This window comes from Canis lupus, chromosome 19 (assembly GCF_048164855.1).
Source record: "Canis lupus baileyi chromosome 19, mCanLup2.hap1, whole genome shotgun sequence".
Classification (NCBI taxonomy): Eukaryota; Metazoa; Chordata; class Mammalia; order Carnivora; family Canidae; genus Canis; species Canis lupus.
The window spans coordinates 46,407,285-46,430,287 of NC_132856.1; the positions used below are offsets into that span (position 1 = coordinate 46,407,285).

Here is a 23,003-nt window from a genome sequence, read left to right on the forward strand (position 1 = left end):
AGAAGCACAGAGAAACATATGCCAATTAGAAGGAAGAGATTGTACAAAGCCTTGGACTCAAGAAGATCAGGTGTATGAGGAACTGAACACAGACTGGAGGGGAGCCTGAGGATGTGTGCAGGGGCTGGACCACACAAGACCTTATGGGGTGCATGGGTGGGGGCATGGGTGGGTTTTCAAGAGAGTGGGTTGATCAGATTGGCATTTAAAAAATTCTCTGGGACTACTGTGAGTAGAATTGTCAGGTCTTGGGTAGTTCTGGGCAGGAGATGGTGGTAGCTGGACCAAGGTGGAACCATGGGCTGGAGAGAAGTAGGTAGAATCAGAAGTTATGTATGAGGTAGACACACCAGGCATTGGTAAACACCAGCAAGGAAAGGGGCCACTTGTGTGGACAGCTCCTGGCCTTTGACCTTTCACATGTGACATCCCTTTTCATCTTTCCAACAATGCCAAGATGTGGGGACACCATCGTTATTTCCATTTTTCAGAATAGAAAACAGGATTAGAAAGGAGGAGTGACAGCCAGCCAGTGGCACAAACCACGTCCCTCACCAGTGGACCAAGTTGTCTTCCCCTGTCATTTTTGGAGGGGAGGGATCTAAGAGGAAGCGCAAACAGAAAGGAGAGAGAAGAGGCATTTGTTTTCCACTATCCATCAAGACAGCAGTACTGGGGCTTGAGCTCAGTCTGTCTGACCCAAACATTTCCCATTTCTCCAACCTGGGGACACAACTAAGGTAAAGGGTGGATAGTCTCCATGATAATTAGCCTTGAAATATCCTTCTGAGATCATGGCTCTTCCTACCCCCAAACTTACTGCACCAAGTAGCCCCAAATGCCTCCCTGCCCCAGCCCAGAGCCCACATCCACCCACCCAGCCCTGCTCCTGTGTATGTCTACTTCTGTTAACCATAATAGAAAATGTTCTCATCCTCCCTTTGCCACTTACCAGGAAATTACCCCTGAGATTAGGATGCCTGGTGGGCAGGGCCTTGAGTTTCTAGAACTGGGAAAAGGAGGGGCAGGCCTGGGATTTGAGGGCAGGAATCGTGGCTGTGAGGTGGGGCCCAAGGCAGAGCGGGACGAATGAGATCCCATCATTTCTGTTGAGGGTCTGGGCGTTGGCGTGGCTATAAGAGTGCCCCTCTTTACCCACCCCCACTGTTGGCAGCCCCGACTAGACGCAGCTTCTGTGTCCCCATCCTAGGGATGGGAAGGCCCTGTTACAACACTCCCCTCCAGGATCTTTGCCCTTTGTGAGTGGGGTTTCAGGACTCCAAAGAGACCCCATCTGAGGCTGAACCGCTAAGCCTACTTTCCTGAGCTTGGCAGAGAAACACCATCGGTGCCTACCTCTGAAGACCAGAGCCCTTGGCTCTGCTTCCAGACTTCTTGCTACGGTCACTGGGGAGGGTTGAAGACCCGCCGCTACTCAGCTTTCAGCACCTCCTGGGTGGACGACGCCCTGGTGTGGAGGTGCTTCTGAACCCCAGTCTCTGCGCTTCCTGCAGCTAGCTCCTCGCGTTTCATCCACCCGGAGCCCCTGAATCTACTACCTTCTTCCCTTTCAGCGCCAGGAGAAGGAACAGAGCCTTAGCGCCGGGGGGTGGGGGAGTGGCGGGGGGTTCTCCAGAGCCCCTGTCTCCCTGTTCTCCCTTCGGCAGCGAAAGGGAGGACAATTTCTGTCTTCTCCAGTCCAAGCTCATGGCTTGACCCTCTTTCATTCAGCACTAGAGGGGACAGCAAGCCATTCTCTGCTCTGGGGGTGTCCCCAATCCCTGTTTCCAACCCCCACCCCAAGTTCTTCCTCCTCGCTGTCCTTCAGCACCACCCGGGCACGGACAGCTCCTCGGCGCAGCCCCACCTTGAGCCCCTGCTTCTACCTTCTCCCGCCTCAGCACCTCCAGCGCGGACAGCTCCTCGCTGTCGCCTCCACCCCCGGCCCTGGCCCGACCCGGGCGCAGACACTCCTCGTTCCCAGGGACGGCTCCCGCGCCTTGCTCTCTCTGCTCCCCGCTCTCCCCGCTCCCTTCTTCTGGCGCATGGAGACCCCAGGGGTCCAAGAAGGCGCGGAGGCATCCAGCGAGCTGAGTCGCGCTCGCAGCCGCCAAGGCGTAGCCAGACCCCCGAAGCACTTGTGGCGTCAGCCCCGGCGCCCCATCCGCATCCAGCAACGCTTCTACTCGGACCCGGACAAGTCCGTGGGCCGCAGCGAGACAGACCGCAGCCCGCGGCCGGGGCTCGAGAAGTCGCGGCGCTCCTGGCCCACCTCCTACAGGCGGTAGGTGGGCGGGGGCAGGGTACTTCCCGAGGCGTGGGGGAGGGGCGCGCGGGGCCTGGCGGGAGTGGGGGAGGGTCCTGGCTTCTCCAGGGGCGGGGGTCTCTGCTGCTTGGCTTGAGGCCAGTTGTTTGGAGGGAAAAGCTGTTTTTATGTGGGGTGGAGCTGGAGGGTGGTAGTGTCATGATTGCTTGTGGGTCTCTGACTGGGTGTGCTAAGGTGCGATCGCATCTGAGTGTGTGTATGAGTCTGAGCAGCTGCGACCCGTGTGTGAGTGTCCACAGTCGTGTCTCTGTGGGGAACTGGATATGTTTGGGTGTGTGTACACCAGTTGTGTACGTGCCTATGTGTTTCCCCTTGTGGTGCCCATGGGTGTGTGACTGGGCATGACTTCGCTCTGACCCAGCTGGGTGTCCGAGGGTCCTTCAGATCTTGGAATGTCCTGGGATGTTTGTGGGGTTTGTGGCCACCGTGAGTATCTGAGGGCAGCTTGGGGAGGATGTATGAGAGCAGCAGGACAGGCTGTCCACAGCACTGGGGAAGCAGCCTTCTCTGTGGTCTGTCCAGCCTGCTGTCACCCGGGAAGGAGTGGAAGCCTCTCGGGGAGCCTGAGCACAGGATGTTTTTTCCACACCAGAAGAGATGGAATGGAGAAGTGGGGAGTAAAGCCGGGAGGGCTACTCCTCCTTTTTCGTATAAACCAAGGGGAGGGCTGTCAGGGGAATAGGACAGAGACAGAAAAGAAACACAGAGAGGAAACAGGGGCCTTAGAGGGACCAGAGGTGGGGGTCTCAGGGCTGGAAGGCTGAAGAGCTAGAGGACTGAGGAGCAAGATGTAGGAGCCCCAGGCCCTCCTGGATAGGAGGGGGGGCCACCTGACTCTAGGCCAGATCTAGAGGCTGGGGTTTGAGGCTCGGCTGGGTGACGTCTGATGAGTTGCTTTCCTCTCTGGATCTTGGTTTTCATTTTCTCCCACCTTGGGCCATGGACCTCCTGGGGCCACTGACTTCTTACTTAATCAACAAGCCTGGCCTAATGTTCTCAGCCGGGTCCTCCAGCAGCTCTGGGATATATCTGTGGCAGATGGGCCCCATGGCCCAGAGGGTTTGGAGCTATTCCCAGGTGACCCAGCAGGCCCCTTGCCCCCACCAACATCCACATCCCTCAGCTCCTCCTTCCCCCACTCCCAGTGACTCATGATTTTCCATCTTCAAGAAAGAACAAACAGACGGGTTTGCGCCTGTCTTAGGGGGGAGACCCCAAGTGGCTCTGGAAGGCAGGAGATTGTGTTCCTGTGAGTGTGCATACATGTGCGTGTGTGGGGAGGGACTCAACCCTTGGGGAAGCTGGGTTTAAGGACAACCTACTGTGTGGTCCCGAAAAAGTGGCAGTGCTTCTCTGACCTCAGTGTTGACAGAGATGCAAACGTGAATCCGTACTTTCTACATTTTTGTCTTAAACTTTCTGTTTAGGAGCCTGGTTCCCAGATCTGGCTGTCCTCCCCACTGCCCCACGCAGATCATGTGGTCTGGGAGGATCCTAGAATCTTGTTCTGCAAGTATTTATTAAGCACCTACTGTGTGCTGTACAGCTCCTGTACTGGGACACAGCAATGGGCAAGCAGGTGCGGACAGGCTGATAGTGCAGACAGTTACACCAGATGGAGATAGTACAGGGAGATCTATGTTGTGATGGGGAGAGGTCGGGGTGCCAGGGAAGCCCAGAGGAGGCTTTCTGAGAAAGAATAGCTTGAAAGAGGTGGCATCTAAGCTTAAATTGGAGGTTGAAGAAAATTTAGCCAGAGAGACTGAAAGGAAGGACGTGCCAAGCAGAATGAACAGAATGTGCAGAGCCTCAGGAGGATCAGGTATATGAAGAGCTGAACACAGATTACTGTGGCTGAAGGGTGGAAGGAGGAGACTTTCTCTTTATTTCCAAGCATTTATAAGCACCTACTGAGTGCCAGACACTGAGGGCACAGCTGTGAGCAAAGGCAGGTCCTGCCTTTGAGGGCCTAGTGGGCAAGGCATATCCACATCAAGTAATCATGACAAGGAAGTGTGAAATTGTACCCATGAGAGAAGGGAGGGCTAGTCAGGGAGGGCTTCCTGGAGAGGTCATGCTCCAGCTGTGACCTGCAGCATGAAAAGTCAGCAGAAGAAGAGCATCTGGGCAAGGGCATGGGGTGGGAGTGAATCTGGCTGGTTCAAGGAAAAGTAAGGAGGGGGATGAGGCTGGAGCAGAGTGAGCCATGAGGAGGGGGGTAGAGAGGCTCAGACCTCAAAAGGGTCAGACCACACAAGGCCTTCAGAGAGGTATAGCTTAAGTTGGAAAGGCAATAGGGAGCCATGGGAGGGTCTGGAGCAGAGGATGGTGAGATCTGACCCATGTGAGCATCTATACACTTGACTTAGCCCCTGCTCTCCTCTCTTTGTCTAGATTCTCCATGGAGACTTGGGCAAGTCATAGCTCCTCTCCAGACCTCAGTTTACTTGTCTGTAAAATGGGCATAACAGCACCTGCCTCCCATCCCACCGGTGCCACCTGGTGGTAGAGGAGAAAAGTGTCTGCCAAGGAAAGAACAGCTTCAATGGGGGAATTCAAGACAGTGATATACTAAGGGCACTGGAGTTCTGGGCACTTCCTCAGGTCATGCAGGACACAGGACAAAGTCAGAACAGGGGTCCTCATGTCCACCCTTCTTTCATCCTTAGTTCCTTACCCAGCTAGGTTGGGACCTCCCAGAGTCAAACAGACCAGGCTTCAAACGCTGAGTCTTGGCTCTGTGGCTCATTTTCCCCATCCAAAAAGCTATTAATAGAGCATTGCTGTTAAAACTGTTAATAAAATATTTAAAGTTGAATCTATTAATGTTTCAAACCACTAAACTATTAAAACTCTTGATAAAAATTAATGTCAGAGTAGCCTCTGGGACTTCAGAGGGGATGGAGTCAGTTAAGCCTTAAGTGGGAGAGGGCACAGGCTAGGGAGCCCTGCAGCCTAGGGCCGAATGACCCTGGCTCTGCTGCTCAGGGCTGCGTGACCCTGAGCAAGTGAACACCACCTCCCTGTGCCTCAATTTCCCCATCCACAAAATGAGCCTGATAGTCCTCACTTTGAAGAGTTGCTCTGAAAATCAAATGACTTTTACGTGCGCCACCCTTGGCCCAGCTCCAGGCAAGTAGGAAGCAGTTTGTATTGATGCACTCTAAGCTTTCCATTGCATGTCTGTGACTTCTGGGGAGGGACTGAATCCCTCCGTGTCTCAGTTTCTCCTTGGGGACCCAGGACTCTTACAGACCCCTCCCATGGGGCTGAGGTGGTATCAGGGCTCTCTGACCCTGTCCCCAGTGCCTCCACCCAGCTGATCCTGGCAGCCTCTACCCCCTGGGGACTGGCTATAATTAGGTCCAGCCACAGCAACTACAGATGGTATTTTTGACTTTGGGACAACAAGTCTGGTTCCCACCAGGTGTCCGGTTGCAGGGCCACAAGGGCAGGAGGGAGTTCCCAGCCAGGTCCTTGAGACTCTCTGCACTCCTGGGCCCCAGAGTGCCCCTTCTCTGAGCCTCCGTTTTCTCATCTGTACAATGGGGACAATAAGATGGTTGGGAGTCAGAAGAGAATCAGAGTCTCCTCCCTGTGGCACCTGAGGTTCCCCCATGGAAGCTCTAATTGCCCCCTTTGTATATCACATTCCCCTAGGAGTGTCAGAAATGTAGATGCCATTTGCCTAGGGACCCCAAAAATGCATCAAGTCTCCTGGGACAAAGGCAGGGGAGGGGGTGTCACCCCACAGCAGGGACACAGTGTGATTTAGAGCTTCTGTGTGGCCTCAGCTGGGAGGCCCAGCCTCCCTGGGCCTCAGCTGCTTCTGCCTCACCCATGGGTACTCAAGGTCCTGCCTCCAAGTCTGTCACCCTGAGACTTGGTTTCCCTTTCTGTGGAACAGGGCACGGCCATCCTAGCACCAGCATTCAGAGGATAGTGCACCTGCTACATACCCCTGACAACCCCCAGAATCTCCCTTTCCAGGCCCCTGGTCCTTTCTGGGGCAGGGGAGAGGCAGCTGATGCTTCGCAGACGGAAGACCTGGCGGGAGTGGAGTGCGGATGTTTGTCCAGTAGAGACAACAAGAGAGGGGAAAGGATCCAGAGACAGGGCCTGGGGAATGTCAGAGCGGGTGGGGGTCATGTGGGGACTTTGTGGAGGGGGACTAGGAGAGGGGGAGCTGGGTTCGAACCCCACTGGCTTGCAGCAAAGCCATGCACCCGTTACTACGTTTCTCCAAGCCTCAGTCTACCCACCCAGCAAAGGGTGAAGGGTTTGTAGTTTCTGGGCAGCCACTGATGGCTTCAGGCCTCATTTTCTCCATATGGAAAATGGGCAGAGGGGTATTGGAAACACCGTGTGGGATCTGGGCAGCCTCTCAGCAAACTCCATGCCTTGGTGACCCGGTCACAGCCGAGGACACTTCCCTTTCTGGCTTCCGCATTTCACTCTTTTTCAGCCAAGTTGTCAACCCAAAGCTGCCCTAATTGGGGACATGTTGACATGTTGACAAAGGGAAATGGCTGAGGTCAGGGTTCTGGGGCCCAAGGGGCCACCCCCAAAGGGAGGGAGCAGAGAGTCGCGGTCAGCTCAGTGCCTCAGTTTCCCCATTTGTCCCGTCGGGGCATCAAGGAGAGGTCGAGCGGCGAGGCGGAGCCCTGGAGCCCTCTGCCCCCTCCCCGCCGGGCCCCGCCCCCGCGGCTGTCCAGAAAAGGTCCCGCGCAGCCGGCGCTGGGTTCAGCCTCCCTGCGGTCTTGGCCATGCAGGGACCCCCCGCGCCCGTCCCGGCCCCTGGGCCCAGCTCCCCTCGGGGCTCCCCGCGCGGCTCCCCCGGGCTCTTCAGGAAACTCCTGGTGAACCAGAGCATCCGCCTGCAGCGGCGCTTCACTGTGGCCCATCCGCTGTGGTGAGGCGAGGCCGAGGGCCTGGAGGGGGTCACCAGAACCGCTAGGCTGGAGGTGGGACGGGCAAAGTCAGGGACAGGGGGAGCCGGGTCGGGGATCAGGGTAGGGACGCTCTGCTCCTCCCTCTCTTTCTCGGTATCTCTCTCCCCCTGCCCTCTCTACTTGGAGGCTCCGTCCTTCTCCATCTCTGTCTCCCTTCACCCGCTGCCTGTATAATGCCCGGGGGACCAGCGTCTGTCCCTTTGCAGCCGTGTGGCCCAGAGCAGGACGGGCTGAGGCTCACGTCTCCTCCTGACCCTAGCCTGTCGGGGGCAGGCGGGCCGAACGCCCTGGGAGTGAGGGGAGGAGGAAGTGACTCCTCCCCTTGATCTCGCTCCCCAGTCAGTCCCGGAGCCAGCAATGGGATGGCTGGGGGGGCGGGGAGGGAGCAAACACTAAGCCTTCGGTGTGTACAGAGGAAGACCCGATTTGACGTGGGCCTTCGAGGCAGGGTGTTCCCAGAGTAAGGGGGCGAGTTGTGTGTCCCACGCAGAAAGCGGACCCGCGTTGGCCGAGCGCCGGTTCCTCGCAGTCCCACTCGGTTGCGTCCTACAAAGAGTCCATCCAGCGATCTGGGTTCGAATTCCGACCCCTCAGGAAGCTGTGATCTCGTGGGGCTCGGGGACGGCGAATGTGTTTGGCACCTTGCGCTAGATTGCTGCCACATTAGCACTCACTTGATAATTTGGCACCTGCCGGCTCAGGGACTGAAGGTCCCTTCATCAAGGTCACACAGCCAGTGACAGCTGGCAGGGTGGAGGCAGTCGTGACTGTGGTCCTTGGTGGCACCCTTTCAGTCCGGGAGGGGCGGGGTGTCCCAGGTGCGGGAGAGCGCCGCCAGGGTACCAGACCCCTGCGCAGAGGGGTCCCTGCGGAGGGTTCCGGAGAGAGCTCAGGGGCGTGGAGGGAGAGCCCTCGGTCCCAGAAGGTGGGGCAGGAGGAGGGTGGGTGGGTACCTCTGAGGCCCCCTTGCCTCAGTTTACTTATCTAAACGATGGACAGACGCACGGTTCTCACAGTCCAGGCGACCTCGCCCCGCGCCTCTCGCGTCATGGAACCACAGTCTGACCCCACCGCTCCCGGCTAAGTTTAGAGCAGAAAGAAAAACAGCTTTTCTGCGCGGCGCGAAAATCCCCGCCCAGCCCTTAACCCTCTGCACCCACTATTTAGATTCGAATCCAGCACCTTGTTGCCTCTTCTGGCCTCAATTTCCTTGTGATCCATACGCTTGCTCTTCCACAACCTTTGGGGAGGGGTAAAGGGGGCAGGGGGTCGCCACTCCCAGGGCTCCCCCTCCGAGGGCAGGTTTGGGTCTCCGCGGCCGCTAGCTCTCCTAAGCGTCTCTTTGCCTGCCTGGGAGCCCCGGCCAGGGCAGGGTAGGGTTAAGAAGCCCCGCCCCCTCGTGGTGACGTCACGAAGCCGGAGCTTGGACACCCCAGCTGTCTGGGGATTCTCTTAGAAGCGCCGAATTCGAAAAGGCCGAGGGCGGCCGGACGTAGCCGAATATGTCCGAATTTACCCGAGTGAGGCCGGACTGGGCCGAATTTGCCCGACTCGGGCCGAGGGCCACTGGGACTTGCTCGGAAACGTAGCGCTGCTGGATTTAGGCGAACGTGCTCGTGCGCATCCGATCCTGCCTGAAAGCAGGCCATAGCCGGATCTTAGCCAGTTCACGCGACTGAACTTACCTGGGGCAGGCCCAAACCTGTGCGATCAGACCCAATTCAAGTCAAACCTGGCTGTACCTGACCGAGCCGGACCGAATCCAGCTGAACTGGACAGAATGTTGTTGAACCCCCACCCTCACCGCAGTCTAAGCCGAAACCCCTGCTCAGAGTCTTCTGGCAGGTGCTGATCCTGGCCCGTGGACTGGGCTGGGGTCACTTGGCAGGGGACCAGGTGGACCGTGGCCCTTGGCCAGGAGCCCTGTGTCTTGGATGTCCGCCCCCCCCCCCCCCCCCCCCGTGTCGTCCTGGCTTCTCCTCTCCTATCCCCTTCTCAAAAGCCCATGACTCCCCTCTCCCAAGTTGCTAACTCCTCTCTCTCTAACTCCTCTCCAGAACTTCTATTTCCTCCACCCCTCCCACTTTTTCTCTCATCAGTAATCCCAAGGGATAGGGGTGTAGTCCCCCTTATCCAGGCCGGGTGTGGCCTGAGTAGGTATTGGGGATTATCGGAACAAGGGACACTGGGGGGAGGATGGTGCTGTGGGCAGAGGGCACAGCCTGTGCAAAGGCCCGGAGGTGGAAGAGAACAGGCAAAGCGTTTGGGCCTAAAATGAAACAGAAGAGGGGAAACTGAGGACAAGGCCAAATGAGCTGGGAACATGGTCGACAAGATTGGGGTAGGGCCATATAGAATGAACATCGAGCCTGGGAGCTGGGGAAGAGGATAGGTGATTCAGACCATGACCAAAGCTGACTGGGGGACACTTGGAACACATCTAGGCTGGACCCAGGCCCGCTCTAGAAAGGAAAGCCCAGGAAGTCATTTCTAGTGCCAGTGAACTCACCATGCAACACAGACCTTAGTTTACTCCTTAGTAGTACGGGCACACAGCAGCAGTCCGCACATGCTCTGTTGTAACTCCCTAAAAGTCAGGGAAGGCATATACCACGCGCATGTTAGAGAACAGGTGGATGATATCCAGAGAAAGGCCGAAACCTACCCATGGTCACACAGCCACTTGGGGACAGATCTGAAACTCATGTCCTAGAGTCCAGACTAATCCCAGTGGGAAGGGCTCTGGGGTATGAATGTGGAGACAGAGGGATGAGGAGCATGGGGTCCCAGAGTAGGGGTGCGACTATGGGGCATGTGGACAAACTGGAACCTACTTCTGCCCAACCCACTGAGGCCCCTGGGAGAATGTGACACAACAGGTGTGGGCCACAGCCAGGCATCACACGCCAGGACCCTCGTCTCTGACCAAGCCTAATCTACCTTCAGCTTTGACCTGGAAAATGGACTCTCATGTGGAAGGAGCACCCTGGACCCTCAGGCTGGGCCTGGCCTTGGCCGGGTCATCCAGGCTTCTGCTCAGCACAGCCAGAGGCGAGAATCCTTCCTGTACCGCTCTGACAGCGACTACGAACTCTCGCCCAAGGCCATGTCTCGGAACTCCTCTGTGGCTAGCGATCTGTGAGTCCAAGGCTGGTGGGATGACACCTCCCTGTTCCTCCCCCCTTCCTTAATTCCTCCAGTCAGCACACCTCCTTCAAGTGGTCATTTGAGCTGGGCTTTGAGGTTTAAGTAGGTGTTTGCCAGACAGCTTACTTATGGGGTGGAGCATGCTGAGAATGATATCCGGTAATTCTCTGTACTTGACTTTAGTCTGGGATTGGGTGGCAATCGGGAAACATGAAGTGCGATTAGCAGCAACCACACAAACACCTAGAGTTAGGATAGCCCTGGTAGCCACAATGAAAAGAGAAATAAAGTAATTTCCACCCTGCCTCTGTTAAGACTTCTGCCACCCCTGGTATCCGATTTGTGAGATGGGGATCGATCAGAGGAGCTGTGGTGGCTTTCAGAGAAGAGTCAGGTGAGGGGAGCTCAGGGACCAGGGCACCCAAAGGAGGAGTCATGGGGGGAGGACGCGCTCAGCTGAGGACATCGAATGGGTAAAAGCTGGAAGATGGGAACCAGCGTGAGGGCTTCTCCTGGCCGCCCTTCCTGATGTTCGTCTCCCGGCAGACACGGAGAAGACATGATTGTGACGCCCTTCGCCCAGGTGGGTGCCCATCCTTTGCCCCTCCTCCCGTGAGCCCAGCAGGCGGAGCCGAGCTCTGCTTTCCAACGCCGATCACGCCCCTTCCCACAGGTCCTAGCCAGTTTGAGGACCGTTCGGAGCAATGTCGCAGCCCTGGCGCACCTGCAAGGCCGCGGGGCAGCCAAGTACGCGGAGGGCGGGGCGGGGGCGGGGCCTGCGGGAGAGAGGCGGGGCCGACAAGCGCAGGCATGGGGCGGGGCCTGCGGGAGAGGGCAGGACAGGCGGGGCGGGGCCAGGCCTGGGGGCGGGGCCTGACAAGGCGCGGGAGGCTGAGGCAGGGCTGGACCGGAGAGAATGCGGCCAGCAACCTGCGGGCAAGGGGTGGGGGCGCTGGGTGGAGGCGGGGCCTGGAAGACTTGGTGGGGCGGTAGGAGTGAGGGAGGCCATCTGTACCGCAGGCAGGCATCGGTGGAGAACCCCCTATTTGGCAGTCAGCCCCCTCCACCTACAGGTAATATGCCTGCTCCTACTCCCTCCTCCCACTGCTGGACAGCTGTGAACTCCTCTCCATGGTGACCTACTCTGCCCACGAGTCCTTAGGCTTTGCTAACTGTAATCCCCAAAACACCCTTGGGGATGGAGTCTTCCACGCCCATATCACAGATAGGGAGGCCGAGGCCCAGGGAGGGCAGAGACCTGCTCATGGTCACACAGCTACCTGGGGACAGATCTGTCACTCAGATCCTGGGGTCCTTAATGGCCTTATTGGGAAGGGCTCCAGGGCCCAGATACAGAGATAGAGGCACGAGGGGCACAGGGTCCCCCAGGGGGGTTGAGGCAGGCCCCTGACCAGCTCGGCCCCCAGAGGACACTGGGCAGAAGCTGGCTTTGGAGACACTGGACGAGCTGGACTGGTGTCTGGATCAGCTGGAGACACTGCAGACACGGCACTCAGTGGGGGAAATGGCCTCTAACAAGGTGAGGAGGACCAGATAGCCGAGATCATTTGCCTCTGCCCACAGTGCCCCCATCATCACTGCCCTCACCTTCCCTTGCAGTTCAAGCGGATGCTGAACCGGGAGTTAACTCACCTGTCTGAAACCAGCCGGTCTGGGAACCAGGTGTCTGAGTACATCTCCCAAACCTTCCTGGGTGAGCTGTGGTGGGTCACTGCTTGGGCAACATCATAGAGGTAGGAAGAAGGGAGAAAAAGAGAGATTTGTATTACAGACCTCAATCTGGGGAAGACAGCCAGACACAGATACCTCTGACCCGATGGGTCAGAGCTGGACCACAGGGAAGAACAGAAGGAACTTTGGGGAGGAGAAGGACGTTAAAGCTAGGGTTTTGAAGGATGAGTAGAAGTTTTCCAAGGGATACATGGAGTGAACATGGAGACAACTAGGTCTCCAGCTTGGGACATGGAAAGGACATTTGGCTGTTTGGGGAAAATTACTGAACCCCAGGTACCCAAAGGCAATGTCAAAAAGAAGGGGTCACTGAGATCAGCCATGAACAGAGAAGAAGGGTAGCTACAGGCCAGATAGGGACTTTACTCCAAGCTTACTTTGATCCAGGTAAAAAGGAAATAGGTTGATCCTGAGGCTTGGCAAGGTCCAGGACCTGAAGCTAGGCAGGATGACCCCAGCAGGTCTGAATCGGTTTGCCTGAGCCCCACCCTGCTCCGTCTACAGACCAGCAGACTGAGATGGAGTTGCCCAGGGTGACCCCCATGGAGACCCCAAGGCCCATGTCCCAGATCAGCGGCCTGCGTGGGCTCCCCCACAGTGCCAGCCTCTCTGCAGCCACCATCCCACGCTTTGGGGTCCAGACTGACCAGGAGGGGCAGCTGGCCAAGGTGGGTCCCCAGCTGGAATCCTGAGACTTGAGTCTGAGTCCTGGCTCTGTTTGGATGCCCTGTCTTGGACCTCGGTCTGCCCACTTGTATACTGGGCAGGTGGGGCTTAGTGTAGGACCTGGGGCCTGGTTGGGGGTGTCAAGGATCCAGGGTCTGAGGAAGTTGAGCTGGAGTTAAGCCCTAGTTCTTCACATTCTAGGAATTGGAAGACACCAACAAGTGGGGCCTTGATGTGTTCAAGGTGGCAGAGCTAAGTGGGAACCGGCCCCTCACAACCATCATATTCAGCATCTTTCAGGTACCTCCCTACCTTTGGTTTCTGATACCACTGGGGTTTCTTTCCTTCACATCTTCCAACCCCAAGACCTCAGGGGACACTCATTTTCAAATCCTCCTTGATACCCCTGAATGGCATACTTTGAGCTGCATATGGAAGGATGAATAGGAGTTCACTGGGTTAAAAAATTCATTGCCAACAAGCCTCAGCCCTGAGCCCGGCCCTGAAAAGACCCAGTCTTGGAGGGAACAGCTGGAGGAAGATACCCCCTGTCTTGGGACATCAGGGATAGACCAGAGGGGAAGGACAATGACCAAGGGAGTTTAGAGGGACAGAAGAATGGGAACAGTGTGTGCTGCTGCCCAGAGCCAAGGCCTTGACTGGAGGCCTGTGATGGACCAGGAACGGGACCTGCTCAAGACATTTCAGATCCCAGCAGACACACTTGCCACCTACCTTCTGATGTTGGAGAGTCACTATCATGCAGATGTGGCCTACCACAACAGCCTACACGCCGCTGATGTGGCTCAGTCCACGCACGTGCTGCTGGCCACACCTGCCCTCGAGGTACTACCTTGAGGCTAGGGGCAGCCCCGGGAAGGGGGGGTGCAAGGTGCAGAGAACCCACCCCTGACCTCCTACACCTCCTGCCTGCTCAGGCCGTTTTCACAGACCTGGAAGTCCTGGCTGCCGTCTTTGCAAGTGCCATCCATGATGTGGACCATCCTGGGGTCTCCAACCAGTTTCTCATCAACACCAGTGAGTCGGGGACAGGGCCAACCTCCACCTGTCAGTCATGTGACCTCAGGCCCACCCATTCCTGCTCCGAGCCTAGCTTGCCTGTTTGTGAAATGGCTGGGACAGTCCCTCCCTTAGGTGCTCAGAGCAGTTCCAGGTACACAGTAGGTGCTCAATAGATGAGAAAATAACACATGTGGCAGAACTGACCTGGAGCCACAAAGATTTTAAAGTTCAGGGTCCTCTGAGGTTTCTGAAGAGCTCAGTCAAATAGTTATGCAGTGCCTCTTATGTACATCCTTGGAGAGCTGGGGATAAGAGTGGAGCCTTCTTACTCGATGATCCCAAAGTCTAATAAAATGACGACTCAGTTGTTCAGTCAACCAACTCTGAGTAGTCTCCTGTCATGCCAAGTCCTCGAGGAGTCCCCAGTCTCAAGGAGACAGAGCCAAACACAGATGCCCCCAGCCGTGCAGTCAGGGCAGGACTAAGGGAAAAGAGAGAATTCTAGAAGGCTTCCTGGAGTAGGAGGCATTAGAGTCAGGGCCTCCACGGATGAGTAGGATTTTGCCAAGGGCTTGCGAAATCTGCTTTTGGGTGAAGTGGGCCAGGGGACAGGACTTGGGGCTCTCTGCCTCCCCTGCAGACTCAGAGCTTGCACTAATGTACAATGATGCCTCTGTGCTGGAGAACCACCACCTGGCCGTGGGCTTCAAGCTGCTGCAGGCAGAGAACTGCGACATCTTCCAGAACCTCAGTGCCAAGCAGCGACAGAGTCTGCGCAGGATGGTCATCGACATGGTGAGGCCACAGCTAGGAATGGGATGGGGTGATCTTGGCCTGGCTGGGGGTTCAGTTGGACCTGGCCATGTCTCCACTCTGAACCTGAGCTTCCTCCTCTTAAAATGGGGCAATGACCATCCAAGCCCTGGTCGGGCGAATTAGGTCCTGGCTGCACATCACACACTGAGTTTCTGAGGTTTCAGGTACAGTTTTTTTCTGAGCCATAAGTCTGTCTATTTGATATTTTTCAGACTGGAAGATGACAGTGAGTCTCGTGCCTCAATTCATTAATCTATTATTATTTATTAATTTATCATATCATTATCATTAATTTATTATCATCTTAATTAAGTAGGCTCCATGCCCAGTGTGGGGCTTGAACTCACGACCTTGAGATCAAGAGTCACGTGTTCTGCCAACTGAACCAGCCAGGTGCCCCTTATTCATTAATTTAACAAGCATTTATTGGACACCTATTGTGTGCTTGCCCTGTGCCAATGACCAATAGAGTTCTGGCCTTTATCAGACTCACAGTCTGTGAGGCAGATGGACCCATAGGTGGAGCCACGTTGGGAGACCTGGAGAGAGAGCTGTGGGGTGAGGTGGGATACTCAAGGTTGAGGAGGGCTTCCCCCGGAGGGAACACTAAAGCTGGTGGGGCTTGCAGGGTGTGGAGGGCCATGAGCAGGGGAGGAGTGTTCTCAGCAGAGGGAACAGCATGTGAGGACAGCTCAGAGAAACCAAGGCTCTGAATGATGAGGTATTAAAAGTTTGATGAGGTGGAGCTGGGGCCTTGGGCAACAGGTACCCCCAGTGGGCGGATCATTTCAGGCAGATGGAAAATTTGGGGAGAGTTTTTGAGAAACTCAAAAATCAGTTTTTATCTGATTCTCAGAGAAGCCCATGCATTACATATGGATCACCCCTGGGTTAGCTGGGTCCAGTTAAGTTGATGGGGTTTTTTTTTCAGTTAACTTTTAAACAGCTGTGCTCAGAGTTGAACCTCCTTCTAAATGGCTGAAAAGAGCCCTTTTGGCCACATGTTGGCCACAGGAGGGTGGTCAGGAGCATTAAGGCGGGTCCTTCCTGGCTTGAGATCCCCCTGCAGCTCCCATGGCTCTCTGGATAAATTCCCCATTCCTCCCTGAGACCCACTGCACTCCCCACCCTCCATTGCTGCTGCACTCACTTGCTCCTCTATGTTCCTCAGCTCATCCAGTCCCAGGGCCTTTGCACAGGCCATGCCCTCTGCTGGGCCTCACCACTGCCCTCAGGCACAGCTCACCTCAACCCCAAGTTTAATCTCCCTCCCCCTTGCCCTGTCCCATATGTGAGATGCTCCTTGTAAACCCAACAACCTTGGAGAAGGGACTCAGCTCCTCTTGTGAACTGGGTTTGCAGTGAATCTTGTTACATCCCGCCGTTTTATAGATGAGGAATCTGAGGCTCAAGGGCTGGGAGTCAGAGTGGGTGTGGGAGTTAGGGAATGAGGGGTGGAGCAGGTGCAGTCCTTCATATTTGTCATCCTCCCTTGTCTGCCCCCAGGTACTGGCCACAGACATGTCCAAACACATGAACCTCCTGGCCGACCTCAAAACCATGGTGGAGACCAAGAAGGTGACTAGCCTTGGAGTCCTGCTGTTGGACAACTACTCCGACCGCATCCAGGTGTGTGGCTGGGCGGGCCCTGGGGCCCTGGTGTCCACGGCTCTCATTTAGCTTTATTTATGAAGCATCGACTGTGCACCAGACTTGAAGAAATGGAGGCACCTAGAGTCACAACACGCCTATGCCTTAGCCAGTCTTTCCCAGCCTCAGTTTCCCCACCTATAAGATGGGTGTGTTCATGGCACCAGCCTCTTATGGGGGGATACCAGGCCTGAGGGTGGCCCGGCCAGAGCCCTCCTGAGCCTTCGTCTCCCCAGGTCTTGCAGAACCTGGTGCACTGTGCGGACCTCAGCAACCCCACCAAGCCGCTGGAGCTGTACCGCCGGTGGACGGACCGCATCATGGCCGAGTTCTTCCAGCAGGGTGACCGGGAGCGTGAATCAGGCCTGGATATCAGCCCCATGTGCGATAAGCACACCGCCTCGGTGGAGAAGTCCCAGGTCTGAGGGCCCCTGGGCTGAGCCACCAGCAGACACTGAGGGGAGGGAGGGGAAACAGTGGGTGAGCTGAGCCCAGGAGTCCTGGCTTGACCACTGTGGGCCAGTGACGGGGAGGAGCCTACGGGTGAGGTATGCACTGGGTTGTGTGGAGTCAGGCCTGGGACGCGTTCTCTCTGGGCTGCAGAGAAAGGGATCTGCACTCGTGGAGTTTGGAAATGTCTGTTTGGGGTGACATGGGGCACCCTGGAGGGGCTCCCAGTCTGGGAGACACTTACATCCAGCCCTGAGGGGTCAAGGCTGGAGTAGAGGGAAAGACTTAGTGGTTGCAGGACTCCAGAAGGGGCAGGGGAGGTTCCCTAGAGAAAGGGTTGTTTGAAAAGGGTTTTGAAGGTTGAGTAGGAGTCGGGAAATGGCATTCCAGACAGAGGGAGAAAGCTGGGCAAAGACCTGGAGGCTGGTCTAGGTTCCATGGTGACTCATTGCATAGCTACATCCCCCATCCCCACCCCCATATCAACCCACAGGTGGGTTTCATTGACTACATTGCACACCCACTGTGGGAGACGTGGGCTGATCTGGTGCACCCAGATGCCCAGGACCTGCTGGACACGCTGGAGGACAACCGTGAGTGGTACCAGAGCAAGATTCCCCGAAGTCCTGTGGATCTCACCAGCCCTCAGCAGGACAGCCCTGACAGGTTCCACTTTGAGCTGACCCTGGAGGAGGCGGAAGAAGAGGAGGAGGAGGAAGGAGCTTTGGACACAGAGGTCTCGGAGTCACCTGACACTGAGCTCCTGGCCCCGGAAGCCAGCCTGGACCGTGGCGCCCCACTCCTGGACAACCAGAGGACTGGGGGCAAGCCCTGTGTGGACCATGAGGCCAACGTGATGGCCGAGCCCTTTGGCACCTAATGGCTTTCAGTGGGTGGGTGGGTCTTCCAGAAGGAGGTTCCGGTGGCCCTTGCCTTGCCTCCCCCCACCCCCTTCCTCCTCATTGAAGGAGACAAACAAGCTTTTAGTTATAAGCAGACCGTGGGGTCAAATTGGAGGCACTTGGCCAGGGTCCAGTCTGACCCTGGGCTTTTCCAAGAAAGCTCTCCAAGGGGCTGGGCTGGGGGCAGCCTCGTCCAGCGCCCTTGGGATCTCCCTCCTGGGTTTCCACCCCTGGTGTGGAAAGAGGATGTCTCCCAGACCCCTTGCCCGCCTTCTCCAGTGCTCATCCTAGAGGCACATCCATCGCTTTATTTTTATTCTTTCACTCTTGATCACATATTTATTGGGCACCCACTATGTGCCAGGCTCGTACCTGCTGTGTGCTTCTAGGGTTGCCCCACAGAAGGGGGTGGCAAGTCAGCCCCCAGGAGACATGCCCCCTGCAGGTGCCTCTCCTTCATCTGCCAGGCAGCCCCATGCAAGAGAAGGGAAACTCTAATGGGAGAATTTTTAGCATCAAAACGTCCAGACGCAATTCTGGCTCAGGAGCTGCAGTGAGGAGCAATAAGAGGCAGGAAAGACACTGTGTCGGCGCCTGTTTCTGAAGACTGACTTAGCTTGTGGCCTCCTGTGTACTTGCTGCTTTAAGTCACTGTAGTTTCAGTCTTGGGGTCTCTGGGTTCTGTTCTCCTTAGCCCCAGGACCCTCCTGCTGGGTCCGACCCCCCACTTTCTCCCTCTTACAGACCAGCAACAAAAGCACAGCATTCTTGCCTCTCCCCTCATCTGTTTCTAAGGCTCCCGATAGGGGGAAGGAGGCTCTGAGGCTTTCTTTCCAGTCCTAGCCCCTTCTGGGCCTCAGTGTCTCCTCTACGGCCTGATCCTAGTACTTGGGTCAACTTTGGTTGGAGGGTGACCTTTCTGAAATATCTTAGAAATGTGAGGGCATTGAACATGTCTCTGGGGTTAAATAAACCCTATTACCGAAAATTAATAATTCCCCACCTCAGGGATGGGGAAACTGAGATGCAAATAGGTCCTGTTGCCTGCTCCAGGCTATGCCCCTGGGAGCAGGAGGTTAGCCAGCGGCGCCCCCTGGCGGAGGGAGGCGGGGTGAACCCCAGGATTCTCCTTGACTTCCCGACTGTTTCTCAGGCTCCTGGCCTGGTGGAGCTCTTGCTGAAGGGGCCTGTCTCGCTGGCAGCAAAAGAGGCGTCTCTGCTTAAGTATTAGGTTTTATTCCAGCCTCCAGAAGCCTCAGTCTCCCGCGCCCCCGCCTCTGAAGAATTATAACAGGACACAAGTCATCCAGAAGCCTCTGGCTTCAAGAACAGCTGGCTTCATTCCTGAATAATTCCATTGATAATTCCATTCCACTGATAATTCATGATCATCACAAGTAACAATCAAATTCCACAGAAGGAGAATTAAAATTCGTCTGGGTCACAAACTTGGTGCCTTTCTTTCCAGATGTTTAAAAGGCAGAGATTTACCGGCACCTGGGTGGCTCCATGGGCCAAGCATCTACTCTTGATTTTGGTTCAGGTCATGATCTCAGGGTCCTGGGATCGAGCCCCCAGTCGGGCTCAGCCTCAGTGTGGAGTCTGCTTGAGATTCTCTTTCTCCTTGTCCCTTTGCCCCTCCTCTCCCGCCTCTCTCTCAAAACAAACAAAAAATCTTAAGAAATAAATAAATGAAAAGCAGAGATTTAGGGGATTTTTATGTATATTTTTTTCTCCTTCCCCCTTTACTTACAAGTAATATTTGTTTTATGTGGAGAATTTGGAAATACTGCAAAGTGATACAAAAGGGAATAAAATTTTGCTATAACCTCCCTGTAGATCATCTGCCTTTAGCATTTCACTTTCTCTGTTTTTTTCTCCACTTCCCCTTCAGTTTGGGCCACAGACGTCTCTCCATCTCCCTCTTAGTGACTGCACTCCACTACTCATCTGGCTTTCCATACTCCAAGCTATGGCCCCACCTCAGGGCCATTGCACACACTGTGCCCACCACCTGGATTGCTCCTCCTCCATCCTCATCCTCACCCATTGTGTCTCAGCTCAGCATCTCTTCCCCTGCAAAGTCTTCCCTGACTCCCACACCCCCACCCCAGGCTGGCACTGGTGGAAGTTCTTGGGCATTCTGATACATGTCCGCCACCCTCTCTACACCCCAAATCCCGTAAGTCTGGGCCAGGTCCACCACACTATCCTTAGTATCCCCTAGAGATGCATATTGACTACTTCATGTCTCTTAACCTCTCTGAGGTTTTATTGTTTCATGGGTAAAATGGGCTATTTATGAGGATCACATAATTGCAACAGGTAACATTTGAGAAGAGTGTCCTGAGCCAGGAACTGAGCTGCCTGCTTGAAGTGCATGTTAACTTTGCCTTTCTTCTCTCATTCCACAGATGTAGAAACTGAGGCCCAGAGAGGGGCGAGTGAAGTCATTTGTATGTTCCAGGTCCCCCACTTTCTCCTGTTTAGGGTCCTTACTGAGGGGCACAGTTTTCGCCTTTGTGGCCCACTCTACACCTGCCGAGGAGGATTGGAGAAGGTCTTCAGGGTCCCTTGGAACTTTCAGCCCTTGCAAACTCCTAGGGTGACACTCAGGGCCTCATTCTGCCCTTTCTGTTAAGGAAACAAAAGTTGTCGGGCCCATCTCCTTCACAGAGCTGGAAAGAGGCTGTCCTTTGAGCTTGTTTAGTGAGTTCCAGCCTCAGGGCCTTTGCACTCATTGTCCCCCCTTTCTGGAACATTGTTCCCTCACCTCTCCATCTGGCCAGCTCTTTCTCCTTCAGGTTCCTGCTCAAATGCCACTTCTTTTCAGGGAAGTCTTCCCTAACCTCTCTGGCCAAAGTCACCCTCTCTTCAATCATTCATTCATACATGTCATCCCATCACAGGGCACTTACTGTGTTCACAGGTCTAGGTGCTGGGGACACTAATCTGTGTCTCTAAGCATAGAGCCCAATGCAAGGCTTAAACTCACGACCCTGAGATCAAGACCTAAGCTGAGATCAAGAGTCAGATGCTTAACTAACTCAGCCACTCAGGCAACCCTCAAATAATTATTTCTGATAGCAGATGTGGCAGGAGGGAGAAATATGGTGATGTGATAAGGAGGTGACATGAAATTGGAACCTCTGAAAGGAGGCGGGTGCCCATCAGAGATCTGAAGAGAATGAGAGAGCCAGGCTTAGAAGGAAGTTGGGGAACAGTACTCCAGGCAGAGGGAACAGTGGGCACAAAGGCCTTGAGGCAGGATTGCACCTGGAGCCAGAGGGAGCACCTGACCACCTGACCTGAGGAGAAAGATGAGATGAGGAAGTAGCTGGTGGGTGGTGGGTGGCTAGAGGGCCTGGGCTGTGAGGTGGAGTCTGGACTTGACTCTGAGTGGGGTGGGACTTGGAAGGGTTTAAGGCCTCTTTCTCACTAGCTCTGGTGTCCCAGGCTGTGCAGCAGTTCCCCATTCAACGACCCCTAATTCCAGAGTGGAATGCTGATTCTCTCTCTCTCTCTCTCTCTCTTTTTAAAAAATATTTTATTTATTTATTCACGAAAGACACAGAAAGAGAGAGAGAGAGAGAGAGAGAGAGAGAGGCAGAGACAGAGGCAAAGAGAGATCCAGGCTCCATGCAGGATGTGGATGTCCCTCCATGCTGGACTCATCCAGGGACTCCAGGATCACACCCTGGGCCGAAGGCAGGCAATAAACGGCTGAGCCACCCAGGGGTCCCAGAATATTGATTCTCAACAATAAAGGCCTTGCATTATTTTTGCTTTATTTATTTTTAAAAAAGATTTTATTTATTTATCTATGAGAGACACAGAAAGAGAGGCAGAGACATAGGCAGAGGGAGAAGCACCCTCCAAGGAGCTGACTGGGGACTCCATCCCGGACCCCGGCATCACGCCTTGAGCCAAAGTGATGCTCAACACTGAGCCACCCAGGCCTCCCTATTTTTACTTTGAAATACAAATTCCTCTGTGCAGTAGCTGATGCACATTGTTGGGGGGGGGGCTTCCCTCCTTTGGAAAAACAAAACAAAAAATGACAACAGGTATTTCTCAGTGCCATGCACGTCCAAAGCCCAAAGCATGCTTTTGGGAAGCCTTACAGGTCCTCACCTCCACCAGGGTGTGTGTAGGCCGGTTCCGGGCCAGCCGTGCTGGGGGCCCCCACCGACTGCCAGCCTCCCTGCAGGGGGGAGGTTGGAGATGAATTTATTTTTATTTATTTATTTTTTTATGTTTTTCTCAATTTTCCAATTCTCCGCAGTAGGTTCATAATACTCTTATAGTCCGAGTGGAGGAGAGGAACAAAAATCCTACCCTTAATAAAAAATAGATTTCTCAACGCAAGGGACGTCCGGCTCTTCCAGGGGGCGGGGGGGGGGGGGGGGGCGGGGGGCGGGCTCCAGGCGCTAAGTTATTCTGGTCTCTAGGCGCCTCCGCAGCTGGCGAGCTTTTTATAAACAGGACGCACCCCTCCGCCCCCCACCCCCGCCGCCCCGCGCCTGGGGAGGGAGCAAGATCAGAATTCTCTTGGGGCCACGCTCCTCCTGCCGGGTCTGGGGAGCGGAGTTGAGGGGCAGGGATCCCAATGGGGCATAGGGGCTCATTCTCCCGCACGACCCCCCAATTCTGACATTTCTCCCTCAAGATTTGGGAGAGTAAACGACTGAGCACCGCAGCCCCCAAAGTCTGCACTCGCAGAGTCTTGTTTCCCCAGGATGGAGGGGATCGGTCCCCTGCCTCAGTCAGGAACCAGGGTCGGTAAAGCATCTCCCAGCCCCGTCTTGGAGAGACGTCTTGTTGGGTCTTTGAACCTCGCTGAGACCCTCCCTGTTCCCCGTTGTTGTTGTTTCCTGCAGGTTTGTGGGGGGACTTAGGGGGGGAAGCCATTTCTCTGCCCCACTTCAGCATTATTTTCGAATTTTTCTCCGGAAAGGGGGGGGGGCGCAGGTAGAGGAGGGGTTCTTGTGTCAGCCCCTTCCTTCTTTTCTAGAAAATAGTTCCCTCGATCCCCAGATCCTCTTTCTTCTTTTTCATCTCAGCAAACAGGACCGGGCATCTACCCACCCGGTCCTCTTTGGAGATCTTACACTTTCCAGAAATTGGGAGGGGTCTCCCTTCACCCCTATTTTGGCTTTTTCTTCATTTGTACTTATTTTGAACCCGTGATTGGGGGGCACTGAGCGTCTCTCAGATGTCTGTTCCTCTTCTAAAATTGGGAATAGTGTTTTTAACCAGAGGTCGCGACACCCAAGACCCGGCGGGGGCCGCGAAAATCTCAGACTAAAGGTGGGAGGG

At 55.3% G+C, this 23,003-nt stretch overlaps 1 protein-coding gene across 3 annotated transcripts; it reads left to right on the top strand.

The window, feature by feature from the left end:
- The first annotated feature begins 1,951 nt into the window (after positions 1-1,951).
- PDE4C (phosphodiesterase 4C) lies at positions 1,952-19,522 on the top strand. 3 transcript variants are annotated; one of them, XM_072786742.1, is made up of 15 exons: positions 1,952-2,284; positions 10,225-10,416; positions 10,972-11,008; positions 11,099-11,172; positions 11,446-11,498; positions 11,853-11,965; positions 12,046-12,139; positions 12,682-12,845; positions 13,045-13,143; positions 13,525-13,689; positions 13,782-13,881; positions 14,507-14,661; positions 16,189-16,311; positions 16,569-16,751; positions 17,276-19,522. In XM_072786742.1, exons 1-15 carry the CDS (start codon positions 2,046-2,048, stop codon positions 17,660-17,662), a joined length of 2,178 nt encoding a protein of 725 aa, XP_072642843.1. In that variant the 5' UTR covers positions 1,952-2,045; the 3' UTR covers positions 17,663-19,522. The 3 variants fall into 3 exon arrangements, with proteins under 3 accessions (XP_072642843.1, XP_072642844.1, XP_072642845.1); XM_072786743.1 differs by lacking the exon at positions 1,952-2,284 and adding an exon at positions 7,049-7,238; XM_072786744.1 differs by lacking the exons at positions 1,952-2,284; positions 11,853-11,965 and having other exon boundaries at positions 10,316-10,416.
- The last annotated feature ends 3,481 nt before the right edge of the window (positions 19,523-23,003 follow it).